At 32.6% G+C, this 15,528-nt stretch overlaps 1 protein-coding gene across 1 annotated transcript in view; it reads right to left on the bottom strand.

The window, feature by feature from the left end:
• LOC149780175 (uncharacterized) overlaps window positions 1-15,528 on the bottom strand; it is a 31,497-nt gene that overhangs the window by 3,656 nt on the left and 12,313 nt on the right. The window contains exons 2-4 of the mRNA XM_089936182.1: window positions 6,657-6,960; window positions 3,941-4,113; window positions 3,077-3,317 (exon numbers count right to left, since the gene is read on the bottom strand). Of these exons, the coding sequence (XP_089792308.1) occupies window positions 3,077-3,317; window positions 3,941-4,113; window positions 6,657-6,960 (718 nt within the window). The remainder of the gene's footprint in view (window positions 1-3,076; window positions 3,318-3,940; window positions 4,114-6,656; window positions 6,961-15,528) is intronic.

Below are 15,528 nucleotides of genomic sequence, written 5' to 3'. Positions count from 1 at the left end.
CAAACACTAAGGTCTGATTACAAATGTCTCTCTCACACACACACACACACACACACACAAACATACATACATACATACATACATATATACACACACACACACACATATATATATATATATATATATATATATATATATATATATATATATATATATATATATATATATATATATATATATATATATATATATATATATATATATATATATATATATTACTGCATGACCGCAGATAAGTAGTTTCACTTGAAAGTATTTTGAAAATCTTGTAATTGCATTATTTTATTCCTTGCTTTTGACAGCCTCACATGGTCCCGTTGAGCTCTAACAGGGTTATGGTTCCTCTTGCAGTTGCCTATAACGAAAGGAATGTAGCTAAACATCTCGTGAAACTACTATCAATGGTATTAGATGGATATATTGTTTCAAATGGACTCTCAGTTGGAATCAGAATATATCCATCGAAAGTCTGAGGATAAGACGTTCTGTGATTGCACTTAACAATTGTCTGCAAAGGTGGTTTTATAAATACTGGCTTACCATCTCCAAAGCAAAACATATATCCACATGTTTGGTGAATTTAGTCTCAAACGTTCAGAAGATGTTGTCACGGACGGAGATACAGTATGTATCACAATAACTTGAGTTGGGGTTAATTAAAGCTATGTACACTTACGAATGCTTGACGAAGGTGATTTTATAAATGCACACTTACTATTAATAGAACATCTATGACTATTATATACACTATCATATTTGCATTAAACTGTTTGCCAGTCAAGTTAAACTTTGACTATCAATACTTAGACTGACATTGTCCTCTGACAGCGTATTATGTTGTTTCAATATGTTTTTGTTCTTTTTAATTATCAGTTATTGCAGTGTCTTTCCGTTTGTCTGTCCTCAAATGTCCTTTACGATTTGAATTTAAATGTCTGTTTTCTGATATTGATTTTTTTATACTTTACCTTTATTTTCAGCTACACTTATTACTTCTTCAAACGTCATGTCCATTTCCGTTTTATCTGTTTTTGTTCTTCCTCTGCTATGACACACCTCAGTCTTGGTTGTTATACCCGATCACAGGTCAATTTGTTTTTAGATTTAACATTAGACATAATTGTTACTAAACGCCATCGGTATAGTTCATCAAAAATCAACCTTATGCAAATTCTGTCTTGTATCTGCATACAAATATAAGACTGGTATAAACGTTCTTAGAGTTTTGTCTGAATCAGTAAAATTTGCTACACTGAATTATTAGGGGTTGGTGAAGTCATGGAAAGAAGAGATGTTTTAAGTTGCATTAGGACTTAAAATTATTCAAGGCAATTTCTTGAAGATACCTAAATGATTGACAAATGGGAAAACTTCAAATGGTCTACTTCGGTACATGACTGCCGTTTTAGTTCATATTCTACGAATTAAAAGGTCTAGTTATATTTTTGAGTAATAATTTCCGGTTCAGGATGGATCAAAAGATTAATACTTTCAAATAAATAACCCATCAGGAAGAGCATTGAGAGGACATAGACATAATATAAAGGACCCATAGGGGCAAGTGGATGAAAAGTGACCAATAAGAAGTGAGTCTTTACCTTTTCCTTTGTTAGAAAGTTTATTTATAAATATTAAAAATGTAAGTTTAGACCCAGGATATATGGCTCATCATTCTCTTCTACAAATGAAGATAGTAGTTTTCCAAATGGAAATAATAAAAAAACATCTTTAAATCTAAATATTCATTATGAAAAGACCATGAATATATGATAAAATTGTTTTAAAAGGAAGATGTCCTAAAAGTTAAACATCAGTATGTATCCGCTGAACAATTAGATACTTTTGAGAATATACTTTTGATCCAACTGTAAAGATATTATATATTATTACATTCTTGATTTCAATTCCAACCCATCTATATTGTAGTTAATATTTCCAATATGTTTATCCGATGTGCATTAGTGATATAAGAAGCAGCAAAAACATCATCATTCGTAAGAATAATGAAATATTCACAGTTGATTTGACATTTCTAGAACTAGTAGATTACGTTAAGAAGAAAACAATATAGTGGAACTTGTTTAAGAGGTCACCCAATGAACTCCATAAGCGGAGTGGGATCATAATTAAATGTATGTGCGACATTTGTGCAATATTGGTTCTAAATTGTGTTTGATACAGGTAAATTGTTTCTTATTCAAACAGGTTTAGTCATAACGCATGGAGACATTAACATATATCTTGAGCAATAGATAGCTTTTCATACGTGTATCTCACCACAAGTAACGTTCAGTATGATGTAGCATTGCGATGTCTTCTGAAATGCATGCCGTATCTGATTAAGAGAGACATTTGTGTATTATAATGCTGATCCACTCTGCAATCGGACTTCAAAGGCCAAATTTGGGGTGCTTCACATGTCAAAACGTGTGTCTGTGTGTGTGTATGTGTCTCATTTCCATTTTAACGTAGCTTTAACAATTTTTCATTTCATTCCTAACTTAAATACGTGTAGAATTCGCAACAGTGTCATTATTAATGTAATCTCTTGCAACTCGATGCTGCTAGTATACGTGCTGGTAAACGGTGACGTAATATTGGTGACCTCATACTTTAATGATCGCATCATTTTAAGCTGGTTGATAAGGTTTTATATTAAAATAATTATGAACTTAATTGATTCATAGTGATGATTGTTTTCAATTACAACTATTTTTATTAGAGTCCAATCAAATATTGTTTATCACATTTATTTTATTTCTCCTACGTTTCTTAAACAATGAAGTTAATGTTGCAATATATTGATTTTCATTTATATTGTCCACGTTTGGTAATAATACTTTATGTACACTGTTATATCACTAATTGTCTGGTGCAACAATGTTGTGCTACGACACGTGAATTTAAAATTCCCATATATATTTACCCATCTGGTAGGGCAATACCTCATTGTTTTTCTGTTGTGAAAAAACTATCAACGATATTTAGTTCTCATGAAAATATGTATAGATTTCATTTAAAAACCTTAAAGATTCATATCCGTGAAAATAAATTAAGTGAAAATATGACGTCTGACCTATAATCTTTTTTGGAGGTGACAGTTTGTCCAAAGACGTGTCTAGGAAACCCAGTGGGTACTCTAAATGTAGATTCAGAGACGCTTGTTCCACGTGTAACGGTGGAAGTGCTCGTGGAAATTTCCTGTCCATGACTCTCGTCTCCAGGCTGCTTTAGATTCTGAGAATTCTTATCGTCTTCAAACAGGCTTGATATTATCTTGTTGGAGGCTTTTGCTGATCTATTCCTCTGGCCTGTATCTTCAATAGATATACAGATCGATTGGGACTGACTTGATAAAGTTGACGTTTTGATCTTTCTTGACCAAAGACTGCTAATGTCAAGTCAATCTATTTAGGTTATATGCATACAAATTTCTAGTTATAAAACATACGCAGATTAATTAATAGATGAATTGTAAATCCCTAAGGTAAACAGAAGAGAAAAATGTGAAGCCCACACTGAAATTTATTTGTCTGAATTTCTAATGCATTTTAGTCTGTGGCTAAATTAATTTACGTTGCGATGGGTCATATTGTTTTCAGAGAAAAGATAATTGTTAGTTGGGTCCATGAATTCGTGAGCATAATCCATGAGTTCGATAAATTTTAATATCTCATGAATAATGATTTCGCAATAGTAAAACAACTTTTATCTTTCAAATTGTTTGTCTCAATGCATGATTGACATCTGTCCTGTTTAGCCAAACAATCTGGCTGTAAGGCAATAAACTTTCGTCGTCCTTGAAAATCATTTAGCCTGCGTATAACTTTCACCTGGACAGTAAGAAAGAAAATGTGCTTTGTCGCATATAAGAAACATAAAATGGAAAATATATTAACTTAGATTTATGCAAAGTGCGAAGTGCTCTCTGCATGCTTACCACTACGGATTTCAGATTCAAATGCTCTAATGGACTTGTTAGAAGTTCCAAATGGTGAAGTAGAAAAGTTTGAGCCGGTGCCAAATGCTGTTCCACCAGATTGGACCAGATCACGAAATGAAGGCGCATTTGAGGCTAACATTTCAAAATTGGTTATTCTGTCACTGGTGAAACTGAAATAATAAAGCATTTCAGACATTAGGATCACTCATGCATCATGGCTATTTATATTTCTTTCAGTCAAATATAATGATGTCTCATCTCCAGATATTCCATCCCTTCATCTGCACGAAAATATTTCTAATCTCCCTCAATCAGAAACAACGCAATCGTGCGATAGTATATTTAACACAATTGTTATCCGCGATAGAGTTAGGATTCAACAGGTCTAATTTCGATATTTTTACTACTGAGATTAATCAAACATCAGGAAATCAGAATCTTTGACTGACTAGCTGAATACAAATGGTTTAATGTGAAATATTGATACAATACAGTTGCTGTAACATACGTATTTTATATCTTGTATATCTGGTAGACAAACGAGGCTTTGATTCAGCTGCTATAGGGACAAAAGTGCGTATGGTTTTGAAAGCAAAATCACATGTTTCCCTCTTGATTGTGCCAATAAATTGCATTATGTGACACTGATACTGGATATGGTCAAGTGTTCTAAAGCGCTGTCAATTGCACATGACTGACACCTCACCTATGACGCTGTGGGTTCGAGTCTCGGACTCAACCACCGTGGATAGGTGAAAAAGTTAGCCGATATCTGCGTTGTTGGCTCATTTCGGTTTTTTTTTTCTTCGGGTTATTCATCAACCAGATATAATGGCTGTTATGTATAGCCTTACGTATGCCAAACGAATTCGTTAAACCACACACCCGATACTCGATACAAGGAAAGGCAAGACAAAGACAGAAAGCTGGATGACATGAAATTCTGCTTCAAGTGTGATATAAAACATCCCTGACGGTTAGGGAGAAAGGGCAATTTTTGTAAAGACATTATGTGTAAGGACACTTCAAGCGTTATTGCACCAAACATCACGTGCATTTTTTCTGGAGTTGATATTTACTTTTGTGGAAGATATCTTTAAAAGAGTTTATGATGATAAAATATGCCATATTTTGATTATGATGTTGAAATTCTGTGTTAAAGGAACACGAACTATTCTGGTATCGTGATTAATTGTTTTAACCATTGCGAAAAGTCTCAGTGTCATCGGATGACAGGTTTTCTATAGACTGCGGTGCCACTACACTTTATTATATTCACTAAATTAAAAGCGTATCAAAAGAAGTAATATCAGGCTTCCAGATGGTATCAAGTAGAAAAGATTTATTTATATATCATTCAAAGTAAAAGCCCAAACCGCGGAGATTTTGAGAACTGATTGTGTTAGATAAAACAAACAGATGGTGCCTGATTCGGATCTCAGGTCAGGAAGTTACGCTTTCTCTAGTAATATCAATTCCAGAACGGACAGTTTGAAGTAGCATGCAAGGAGATAAAGTTTAAAATTTTACATAACTTTAATATTTATTTCAAAAGATTGTTTAGGAGGTATGACAGCTTGGACAAAATGAATATAATAAACAAACACACGTGTTGTTGGAAAACATTTAATAAAATTATGGGTCCAGAGATTAAAAACTGTGAAACTTGAAAAGTAAGTTTGATAAATTGTTATAGTGGCTGTACATTATAATCAAGCTACCTATGCGCTAATTTTAACGTGCTTACCAAATTTAGGTTTACTTCTTCTAGCATAATTTACACAGGTTTGCACAATGTCCGAACTTTTGAGGAGCGTTGAGAAAGTCATAAAGTGCCTGCAAACCCATTTATGTCATCCATATATACACTTATATGCATATACAACTTAACACGTATATATGCAACGTGTTTTGTTTAATCGTCATACCAAGGTTTCGGTCAAAAAAGTCCAAAACTAAACAGAAAAAAAAGAAAACTATATAAATTTTAAAAACTTCCTAACTACCCTCAACATTTAAAACCGTCATACACACACGTCTCCCAAATTTCATTTTAGTGATGTTTCCCTATTTGTCAATAAATTTTCGCCTAAACAGATTTAGGATATGTAAAATGATTTGACGTGCATTTTTAAATAAGAATAATACAAATATCCCATCCAAATTTAATTGGCCTAGTTTCATTTATCTTGAAACCCGCTTATAAAGTTTGGTCAGAAGAATCGAAAGTGAAAAAGAGAAAGATGTGCCAAGACGATTGAAACAAAAAATATAGCAAAAGCGTCTACTTGGTTAATCCATAGTTGAACATAAATATCGTTTACAAAAGTTCATATGTCTGTCTAATGTAATTTTGTCAACTTTGGCACGTTCTCCTTCAAAAGATCCAAATGTTTTTAGAATGTATTGATACAAAATGGGGCAACATATTGACATATAACAATAGTTACATGTGTTTATTACAAAAGTCACGCTATCTCACAATTAGGGTGAACACTGATTGCTTAGTTGGTCACTTTACTTGTAACGATAATTCTCTGTATATTTTTTTTATGGTTCATGAATGATATTGTTATCGGTGTTGCAGTAGTCCATACATTTGACGAAACAACCCAGTAAACATTTATCCATCTAAAAACAATACGTTCTCTCGTGCGAGATCTCAATAATTGATGCTCAAGAAAATTAATTAGTAAAAAAATTTATATCTGACCTTGGGTGCTGGATTGGAGTGGCAGTCTTTCCAAAACTGGGGTCCGAAAACCCACAAGTCAAATTATATCCAGTCTCTCCCTGAACCATACTGTTGACGGTTATGGGGTCCACCTGACCAGAAAACTCGTCACCGATTTGATTCGGAGACTGAATATTATCGTCTACTCTCAGCTGTGATAACATTGTCATGTCCAACTGTGCTTCTACAGGGGTATTCTTGTTTGACTGGTCAGCATCATCAATTGACATGCTTGGTAAAATAGCCTGTTTTGTCGATGTTGATGTGGTTGGTTGACCAGTGCCTACAAATGTGAAACTAATTTATATAGGCTATAGAAATTAAAGATTATGATCGTGTAGAAAACTCAAATCAATTAAAGATGAAATGGTTATTTTCTTACAATCGATATAAATATATCCATTTTGAAGTCCACTAATACATTTACCTAAATATTTGGAAATTTAAATAATGTTTCTCGAATATTTTTCTGCTCTTTTCAATTAAATCAGGAATTATCTAAAATAACCTTTCCTCTGGCTGTAGCCATGAACCTAAACAAAATTCCGAGTCTAAAAGCAGAAATTGAAGCCAAATCTAAGAACTGTTTGACATGTTTTATAAGCAGATTTGCGTCATTAAGCCAGACGACATGACTGATGCTATCAATATATACGAGTGAATTTAACAATTAAGATAATCCAGTGAATTAATTTTGCATCTAATAATAAGTCATACTGTATAATTCAAAAATCGTTCTTGCGAAATAATCGAAGTGTACATTTTTACCTATTCACATACAAAATAAACATGGTCCGGATGAATTAATGTCGACTTTCTGAGTTATTAGGTAACAATTTACACTTGGATATCAAATACATTGCAGGAAACTTAGACTCTTGATAACAAGTGACGTTATAAAATGTATGATGTCATTATGATACTTTGGAACAGCTTAGCAACTGTCAGTTCAATAGTTTATGGGATAACATTTTTGTGGTTCTTATAAATTATGAACGTTAAGAAATAATATATAATAATTATCCTATACTACCACTAGCAAGCGTTAGCTTTTCCATTACTTTCTTGTTGTGACTGTATGGTCGTAGACTAAGAAACAGAAAATAGCGAGAAGCTTATAAGTTTTGTAAACTTCAACAAATGATTTTTTTCTCGATCGAATAGAAAGAGAAACTGCTGATAGTAATGTTAATATATATCTATATGGTACTAAAAGTCATATCACAAGTACGAAAGCATAGATTATTCCAAATGAATTTTAGTTGTATTCAGAGTGATTCCAATCTCGAATGTACTGCTGTTCCAATATACTGGCACTTGTTGATGTGTTAACAATCTTAATATATCACAATGAGGTAATCCAAAATGTCATTGAATAATCCTAAAATAGTGATTTAATCCGAAAGTATTACTGAGCACTTTGTTACTCCAGTGAATAATTTAAATAAATAAATCTTCTCAAATACTAACTTAAATACAGCTAAAATTAATTTTAATAAGACCGATGTTAAGATATGGAATGAAGAATATCTGTTTCGATGTAAAACCTACGAAACAATAACAAAGCTAGGATGAGGGTCATTTTCCCGTAACATTTATCTCCAGAAAATTCAAAGGTGTATAAGACGTCGAGTCTCTTACAAACAATTTAGTAAAATAACGTTTAAAACAACAGGTACACCAGGAGTTAACAAAGGTAATATCCATATCCTGAAATCAAACAAAAGTAAACATGTTTATCTAAAACAAATAACAATATAGTACAAAATCTATAATCATAGCCAAATATTAGCTGTGTGATTTGTTGTATATGATAAAAGACATTAGTCAGGTAGGCCTATCTCCTGTTCTCAATTATGGACAGATCAGTTAAGTTAGTTATGTTGTGTCGTGGGTTATTTTGACATAGGTCACTTATAACGTATTGCGACTTAGAATAGTAATACATCCGTAGCATGGATGTAAGGACGAGAGTTGTTCAATTAATTTATTCCTATCTTCTTATTTTTTTAAGTTCATGTTTTACTATCAGTCTTCAGATGTCTTTGATGTTGTGTTTTGACATAACTTGAGAGTAAACTATATATATGGATTATTCGACAGAATTACAAAGTGCACCATGACTTTCGACTTTGGACTTAAATACTAATTTGTGGTTATTGTGAATTTATTCAAAGAAGTTTGGGACAATGCCATTGCGACACATCAAGTCTGTTGGCAGATTAGCATATTCCTGTAGTTTGTTTCTCAACACTGGATTCGTTTGATTGTGAAGAACGTTTTGGGATTAGTTTGGATTTGTTCAAAATACTGTACATCCCTCTTAAATGTTCATTTTATAACTGAGAGAATTAAATTCTGTGTTCAGTTTTAGAAAACATGTTGGTTTGCCTTCTTACTGATACTTAATTTAGGACCATAATGTCCTAAATGAAATTGGGGGCTTGTCCGCGATTGATTTTGAAATTTTAATTCATTTTATTTCCGAATGTTTCTTAGCCCCTAGTATTTTGAAATCTCATAGTTAGACCATCAACCTTTCATAAAAGCATCTATAATTTAGAGGTTTGTGTCTAATCCGACCATGGGTATTCAAGAACTACAATTTGCTGGAGTTTGAAAGCCAGTACAAAAAACATATTTGTCAAAACAGGAAATAAAAAAAAATTATTTGAAGATTTAGTGGGAAAGAATATGTTTGATACAAGTGCTTTGGGTTTAGATTGTTAACTTCAACCTGGCTCTGAACTGAAAGTTCTATAATTGAAATTAAAAATTCAGATGCAAATATAATTAAAGAAACTGAAGGCTCAAAAGGAAAAGACGGAATTCCAAAATTAAAAAGAAGAAAAAGAGACAAATGCAAATGAAAATTCAGAAAGAAGAAAGAGAAATGCAAACGAAAAACCACAAAGAATAAAGAGAAATGCATATTAAAAATGCAAATGCAAGAAGAAGAAATGGAAATGCAATTGAAATTGAAACATTTGTAAATGGCACAAAAAGCACTCCACTCATGGAAATTAACGTTTTGGTGTTCGCAAAACTATTAGGTAGTACATCCTTTTAAAATTAGAAGCATATAACTATTTTCAACATTATAAACGAATTGCTGAACTTTGAAATGTCCAGACCGCTCCGGTGGAATAGTCGTTAGAGCGTCAGCCTCGGATGCGGAAGGTCGTGGGTTCGATCCCCGGCCGAGTCATACCAAAGACTTATAAAAATGGTACTAACAGCTGCCTCGCTTGGCATTCAGCATTATGAGGTTAATGTTATGACTGGTTGGACTGGTGTCAGGATAATGTGACTGGGTGGGATATCATGCTACATGTCTGCGGCATGATGCTATAGTGCTAGACATCACTATAAACTGCAACATTGCATATATTATAGTAATATGACTGAAAAATTGATAAAGCTACTTTAAAAATCCTAATCACATCACATCACATGACAGTGAAATGGCCAAGGGAGCACTTTACATTGTTACTACAAAGTGTATGTATTGGCTAAGCTCGTGACGTCTATAATTCACTGTCAGGAGAACCAGTGGTAATTATGATCTGGAATTGAAGCGTTATGAGTATCCGAGTCATATCGACAAAAGATTTAGGAATCGTAGAAAAGCAACTGACCAAAATGATTTGCATTGGAAACCAAACGACTGTTTATAGACGGATTTCTTGCAAAAATATTAAATTAGATTAAGAACCTTACAAAACTAAATGTATTCGAAGAGTCCAATAATTGCAACGATGGTAATGGCAAGGCATATCTTGATGAGCAATGTGTTGAAACGTTAGTTAATGCTGCTCGTATAGCGGACGAATATGCATTGACTCCGAAAGTTTCGTTTCTCAATAAGGTTTCCTCTTAGCAGGTTCTTAGTGATAATTCATCTCAGGGTCATACTAGTACTTCCAAATATCAATATGGCACAACTTATAGGAATAATAACTTCAGATAAGTCCTACATAAAGTTATTGCAAGCAAATAGGGCACGTTATTTATAATTGCTATAAATTAAAATATAAGCAACAGAAGAAAGACAAAGCTATTCCAAATTCTCTCATTCCTAAGAGTTCAACGGAGAGGAACATTAACAATGCCGAATTTCACTAACTGAATACGAACACTTTCATTAAAGGTCGACTTTTCAGATAAACTCAAAGTACATGATAATAAAAGACTCTGTGAAGCTCATGTGCCCCTAATATGTTGATAGGGATAGGTTTGGCAGAATCAGCAACATGTTGTTTAGATCGTTTCGACACGAATTGTTCATAATTCTACACAATAAATTAAGACTGAGGTTTGTATGACGAAACCAATGTATTACTTTCAATAAATTTCCGTGACCTTGACCTCTTATCAAACAAGATCATTTTTAATAACATTGTCTTTATTCTGTTTTCTGTTTTGTTTAATTTTTAGGAAACTCAAATCTCATGGCGTTTCATCACTACAGATAAGGATTTCTGATCAGTCTTATCAGATGTTTGATTTTCAACCTTGGCTGAGCACCAACTATCCTATAGTTGTTCTTTTTCCTTTCCGAACTCAACATGGGGCTGTCCAGTTTCTTCTTTGCAGTTCCTAAACATTTGTCCATTTGCGCAAGGGACCAACCCATAAACCTACGCAATACATTATTTAACTGCACCACAATTAGCAATTTCTTGTCCTGACTGTGAAGTGCATACTTTACTAGTTTTGCCAGTAACTATACCAATGTTCTCTTGATAATGTCGAGTTTTGAGTTTTCTTAAAATGAGGATTAAATTGATATACTTACTTGTCTTTAAAAGATAACACTAACACTTATATTGTGGGAACCTCAGAACCTGAACTTGTGTGTAAAGAGCGTAATGCTTTCAGCTTGCAAACTCTATTTATTTTAATATGTATTGAATTTCCCTTTCTTCTCCGTCTTGTACTTTCCTCTCTTCAATTTATATATGCATTTGCAATTTTTATCTCTTCTCAAACTTTCATTTTCCACTGTCTGCAATTTTATTTCGCGTTCTGTTTCCTGATTTTGACTATTCATCGTTCCTTGTAGTTAAAGCAGGAATTAATTTATTTGTCCACTTTTGATGACATTGTTAAAGCTTGTTGGTTTCATTAAGATTTCTTAAATATATGAAATCAAAATAATAGGTACATAAAAGAAATTGAAGTTGTCTTAATTATTTTAAAGAAATTCGTAATCAGGACGAGGCTCCGATTTTCTATTACTATTCTATGGTTTAAAATAAGACAAGAGAAAAAACTAAAGACCAACAAGGTTTGTATAATTTAAGAAATAATTTATATCCCTAGACTACAATTTAAAAAACTCACAGTATTGTGAATTAATTCCCAAATAGTCCTGAAAGTTTGATCACAGGTCCAAATGTATATAATATTTCGAATGAATTCCAGTAGTGTTCAGAATGAATTCCAGTCTTGCATATACTAATGTACTGATAGCCCGGAACGTGGAGATGTGCTAAAAGTCTTGAGGAATCACAATGGCAGTGTCCAAATTGTAGTCAAATGAATTTACAATAATCCCAAGATCGATTTATTTCGAAAGTATTAATCCTCTCAAATATTAAAGGAAACACGAGAAAATTGATTCTACTATGACTGATGTTAAGATATGGAACGGGAAATTTATGTTTGCTTCTTCCCGATATATCAACCTATGTCATGTACAGAGGAAAACAATTAGATACAAATTATTGTATTAAATGCATCCTAAAATTTTGTAGTGTAATCCCTTTCCTTAGTAAATGTTCCTTCGAAACCTGATGCAGGTCCGTGTATTACTATGGCAGTAGCATAACCCTATATATCTGTTAAACAAACGGTACTCATAGAAGGGCAAGATATACATAATAAATGCAATTTAATATTATCAAAGCAATAAGAAAATACAAGTGGATTTGTATTTGTGTTCATGATTCTTTTTGGTCAAGAATGGCGTAATCAGCACTTTTTGTTGCTGTTGCTGTTGATCTCATTCCTTTGTGCGTTTCTTCTAGATTTCGATTATTTCATCAAAATATTTCGTTTGTTTCTGTTTAGAGCTAAGAGGTATACAAAAGGCGAAGAGCTTCCAAAGAAAAGAATACAGTCTCCCATACAAATTGAAACTTTTGAATGTCAGTTGAAAGAAACAAAAATTAACAATTAGGTGACACCATTAAGTTGATTTCACTGGCAACGCCAATCTGTCGTGAGAGAAAAAAGCGTAGGGATCAGCACATAATCCAACAAGTTTAAAATAGTTGCATAAATATGTTATCAACTCCGTTGCTAGTTTTTGATGACTTTAAATATGTGCGATTCAGGCAAAATATTAGTTTTAGTTCTGAAGGGACTAAGGCCAATTAGGAACAAAATTAAATCTATATTTATTTCACCTATTTCATTAAATCTTTATATCATATGTACTTATGTTGCAGAAGATAAATAGTAAATAAGGCATTAAAAAACTTAAATATATTTTCAGAAACTTTAATTTATCCTTCATAGGGGGCCAACATTGGCCCTTATCGAACCTTGTTCTTTAAGAACATTTATACAATTTAAAGATCGAGAAATATAGAAGAAATCAAACTTATGTTATCACAATGGTCCAAGATAACTTATTTGCGTAAAGAGTCTTGCTAGGTCTAATTGACTAATTACAAATCAGAAACTATTATGAAGAAAAGTACTGAAAAGTGTTTGCTTTTAAAAACATTCGTTAGAGATATATCGATCAACACGATGAAAAGACTAGTCTGTACTAAAGAATATTATACGGATAATTAAAATTTAATTTTTTATGACTTCCTGATATGTAGACGTTTTGGATACGGCTAATATGAAACACTTATCAGTTCAAACAGGTTCACAAATATGTAATACTTTCTTTTGTAATTAAATGTGTTTAAAGGATATATGTGGTGTAGAAGACAATAGTATTTAAAGAATCATCGCTATAATTAAATTCGAAGATCATGTCACTATCTTTCAACATCTGCACACTTCTTAAATAAAAGTAATCAAACATTGTACATGGAACAATTAGCTTACTAGTCCAATTTTTCCATATCAACTAATCCCCGTGGAATAGTGTGCTATCAAATAAAATGTAAGGGTATAACAATAAGAAACATAATATATGTTCGTACATAGCTGACTATGTCAGTTATCCTACAATTAAAATTGCAAGATTTGTATTGAAAAGGAATGTATATCTTACACACAGGGTAATGGATACGTGATGTTAGTTCAAAGTATTTTTGCTGGAAAAATATTTCTTGGCAAATATATTTACATTGAATAGCTTCGATCGAAAAGGTTTCTTTGAATACCAGCATAGATTCACTTAAAAAAACGAAAATTAGACAAGAGAACGTATGGTCTTCCTTTAGAGAAACGGCATATTTACATGTACAATTATTTCAAGCTTGTTCTTGAATTAAATGGCACATGTGACTTAATATCTCAAGAGACTGATGATATTTTGAAATTTATGGAATACTTCTGTAACTTCTGATCGGTTGCACCAGCTCACGTGAATAAGCCCAATTCGAAGCAAAATCAGTAGTGTGAGCTGTCACGCGTGGTCTATTGTAGAAGTCGGTCGCAATACACGGTGTATATAAGGAAATAGCTGGGTGCTCTGTTTCATTTGTTTTGGAGTCATTTACACTTATAGTGTTTCTGTTATTAGTCTACATATGTTCCATGTCGTACTTAAATATTATTCGATAGGATAAACATTTGTTTTGACTCTTCAGTGGAAATAGAATGTGTTAATTATTTGGACTATACTATTATTCTGGAACTATTATAGATCATCTGCATGAATTCTGGACAATGCCATTTTGACAACAACGTCAGGGTTGTTGGGGGACCATTACATATCTGGTTTAGAAATTTATAAGTTATAAAGAATGTATAATACATTTAGGGCTTAAATAGGCCATTATAATGATTAGTTTGGATACACTGCATAAAACTGTACGTTCCTCTTATATATTTCACTTCTAACTTTGACAATTAAATTGTTTGTTACTTTTGACAAAACGTGTTTGTTTTGAACTTTTCTGTTACTTAGTTTATGACCGTAGAGTCGTAACAGTGATGATATTGTTGATGCAAACCTTATTTCATTAATTTTCTGATAGCTACATTAATGTGTAAAATACAACATATATAGTATTGTATAAGATGTATGATTGAACGTCTTCAAGTTTTATTAAACTAAGTTCTGTGACAATGGTAAGGTGCTGGAATGGTTAGTGTATTGCACTCACAGTCCATTTATCTAAAATAAAATGTTTACAATTGCCATTTGCGTATAAAATTGCCTTCTCTTATGCAGATATAGTGATCATCTGTTGAATGTTTTTCCACATTCATATGCGAGTCTTTTCTGATTTCTATCTCGGATCCATTTTTTTATTTACCACAATACCATCTTAATTTCGTTTTTTTAATGCACAATCTCCTCGTCCTTTGGAAATTATAGTTTGCTTTTTCCATTTGATCCAACAGTGTGCCTCTGTTATACATCGCCTTATTTTTAACAAGACAACACACAAAAAATTAAAGATTTTGCAGCTTAGTTCGATATTTTCGGAAGTAGGTTATTTTTCTCCTCTCTTTTCTTGTAACTTGACTAACTTGAATATTTCTTCAGTGAAGATAAGATAATAGTATCTTGAGAGCTAATATAGTTTTGTATTGTGAAATAATTCTTAACCTTTCTTTGATAGCACATTATTCCGCATGGATAAATGGTAAGGGGAAAAATAGAATAATAAACTGATTATTGCCTGTTATAAGGTTTGATTTACGCTACAAT

Source organism: Sinohyriopsis cumingii, chromosome 16 (genome assembly GCF_028554795.1).
Source record: "Sinohyriopsis cumingii isolate HCF-2022 chromosome 16, ASM2855479v2, whole genome shotgun sequence".
Lineage (NCBI taxonomy): Eukaryota > Metazoa > Mollusca > Bivalvia > Unionida > Unionidae > Sinohyriopsis > Sinohyriopsis cumingii.
The sequence above is the reverse complement of the archived record's forward strand: the minus strand, read 5'-3'. Positions and strand labels throughout refer to the sequence as shown.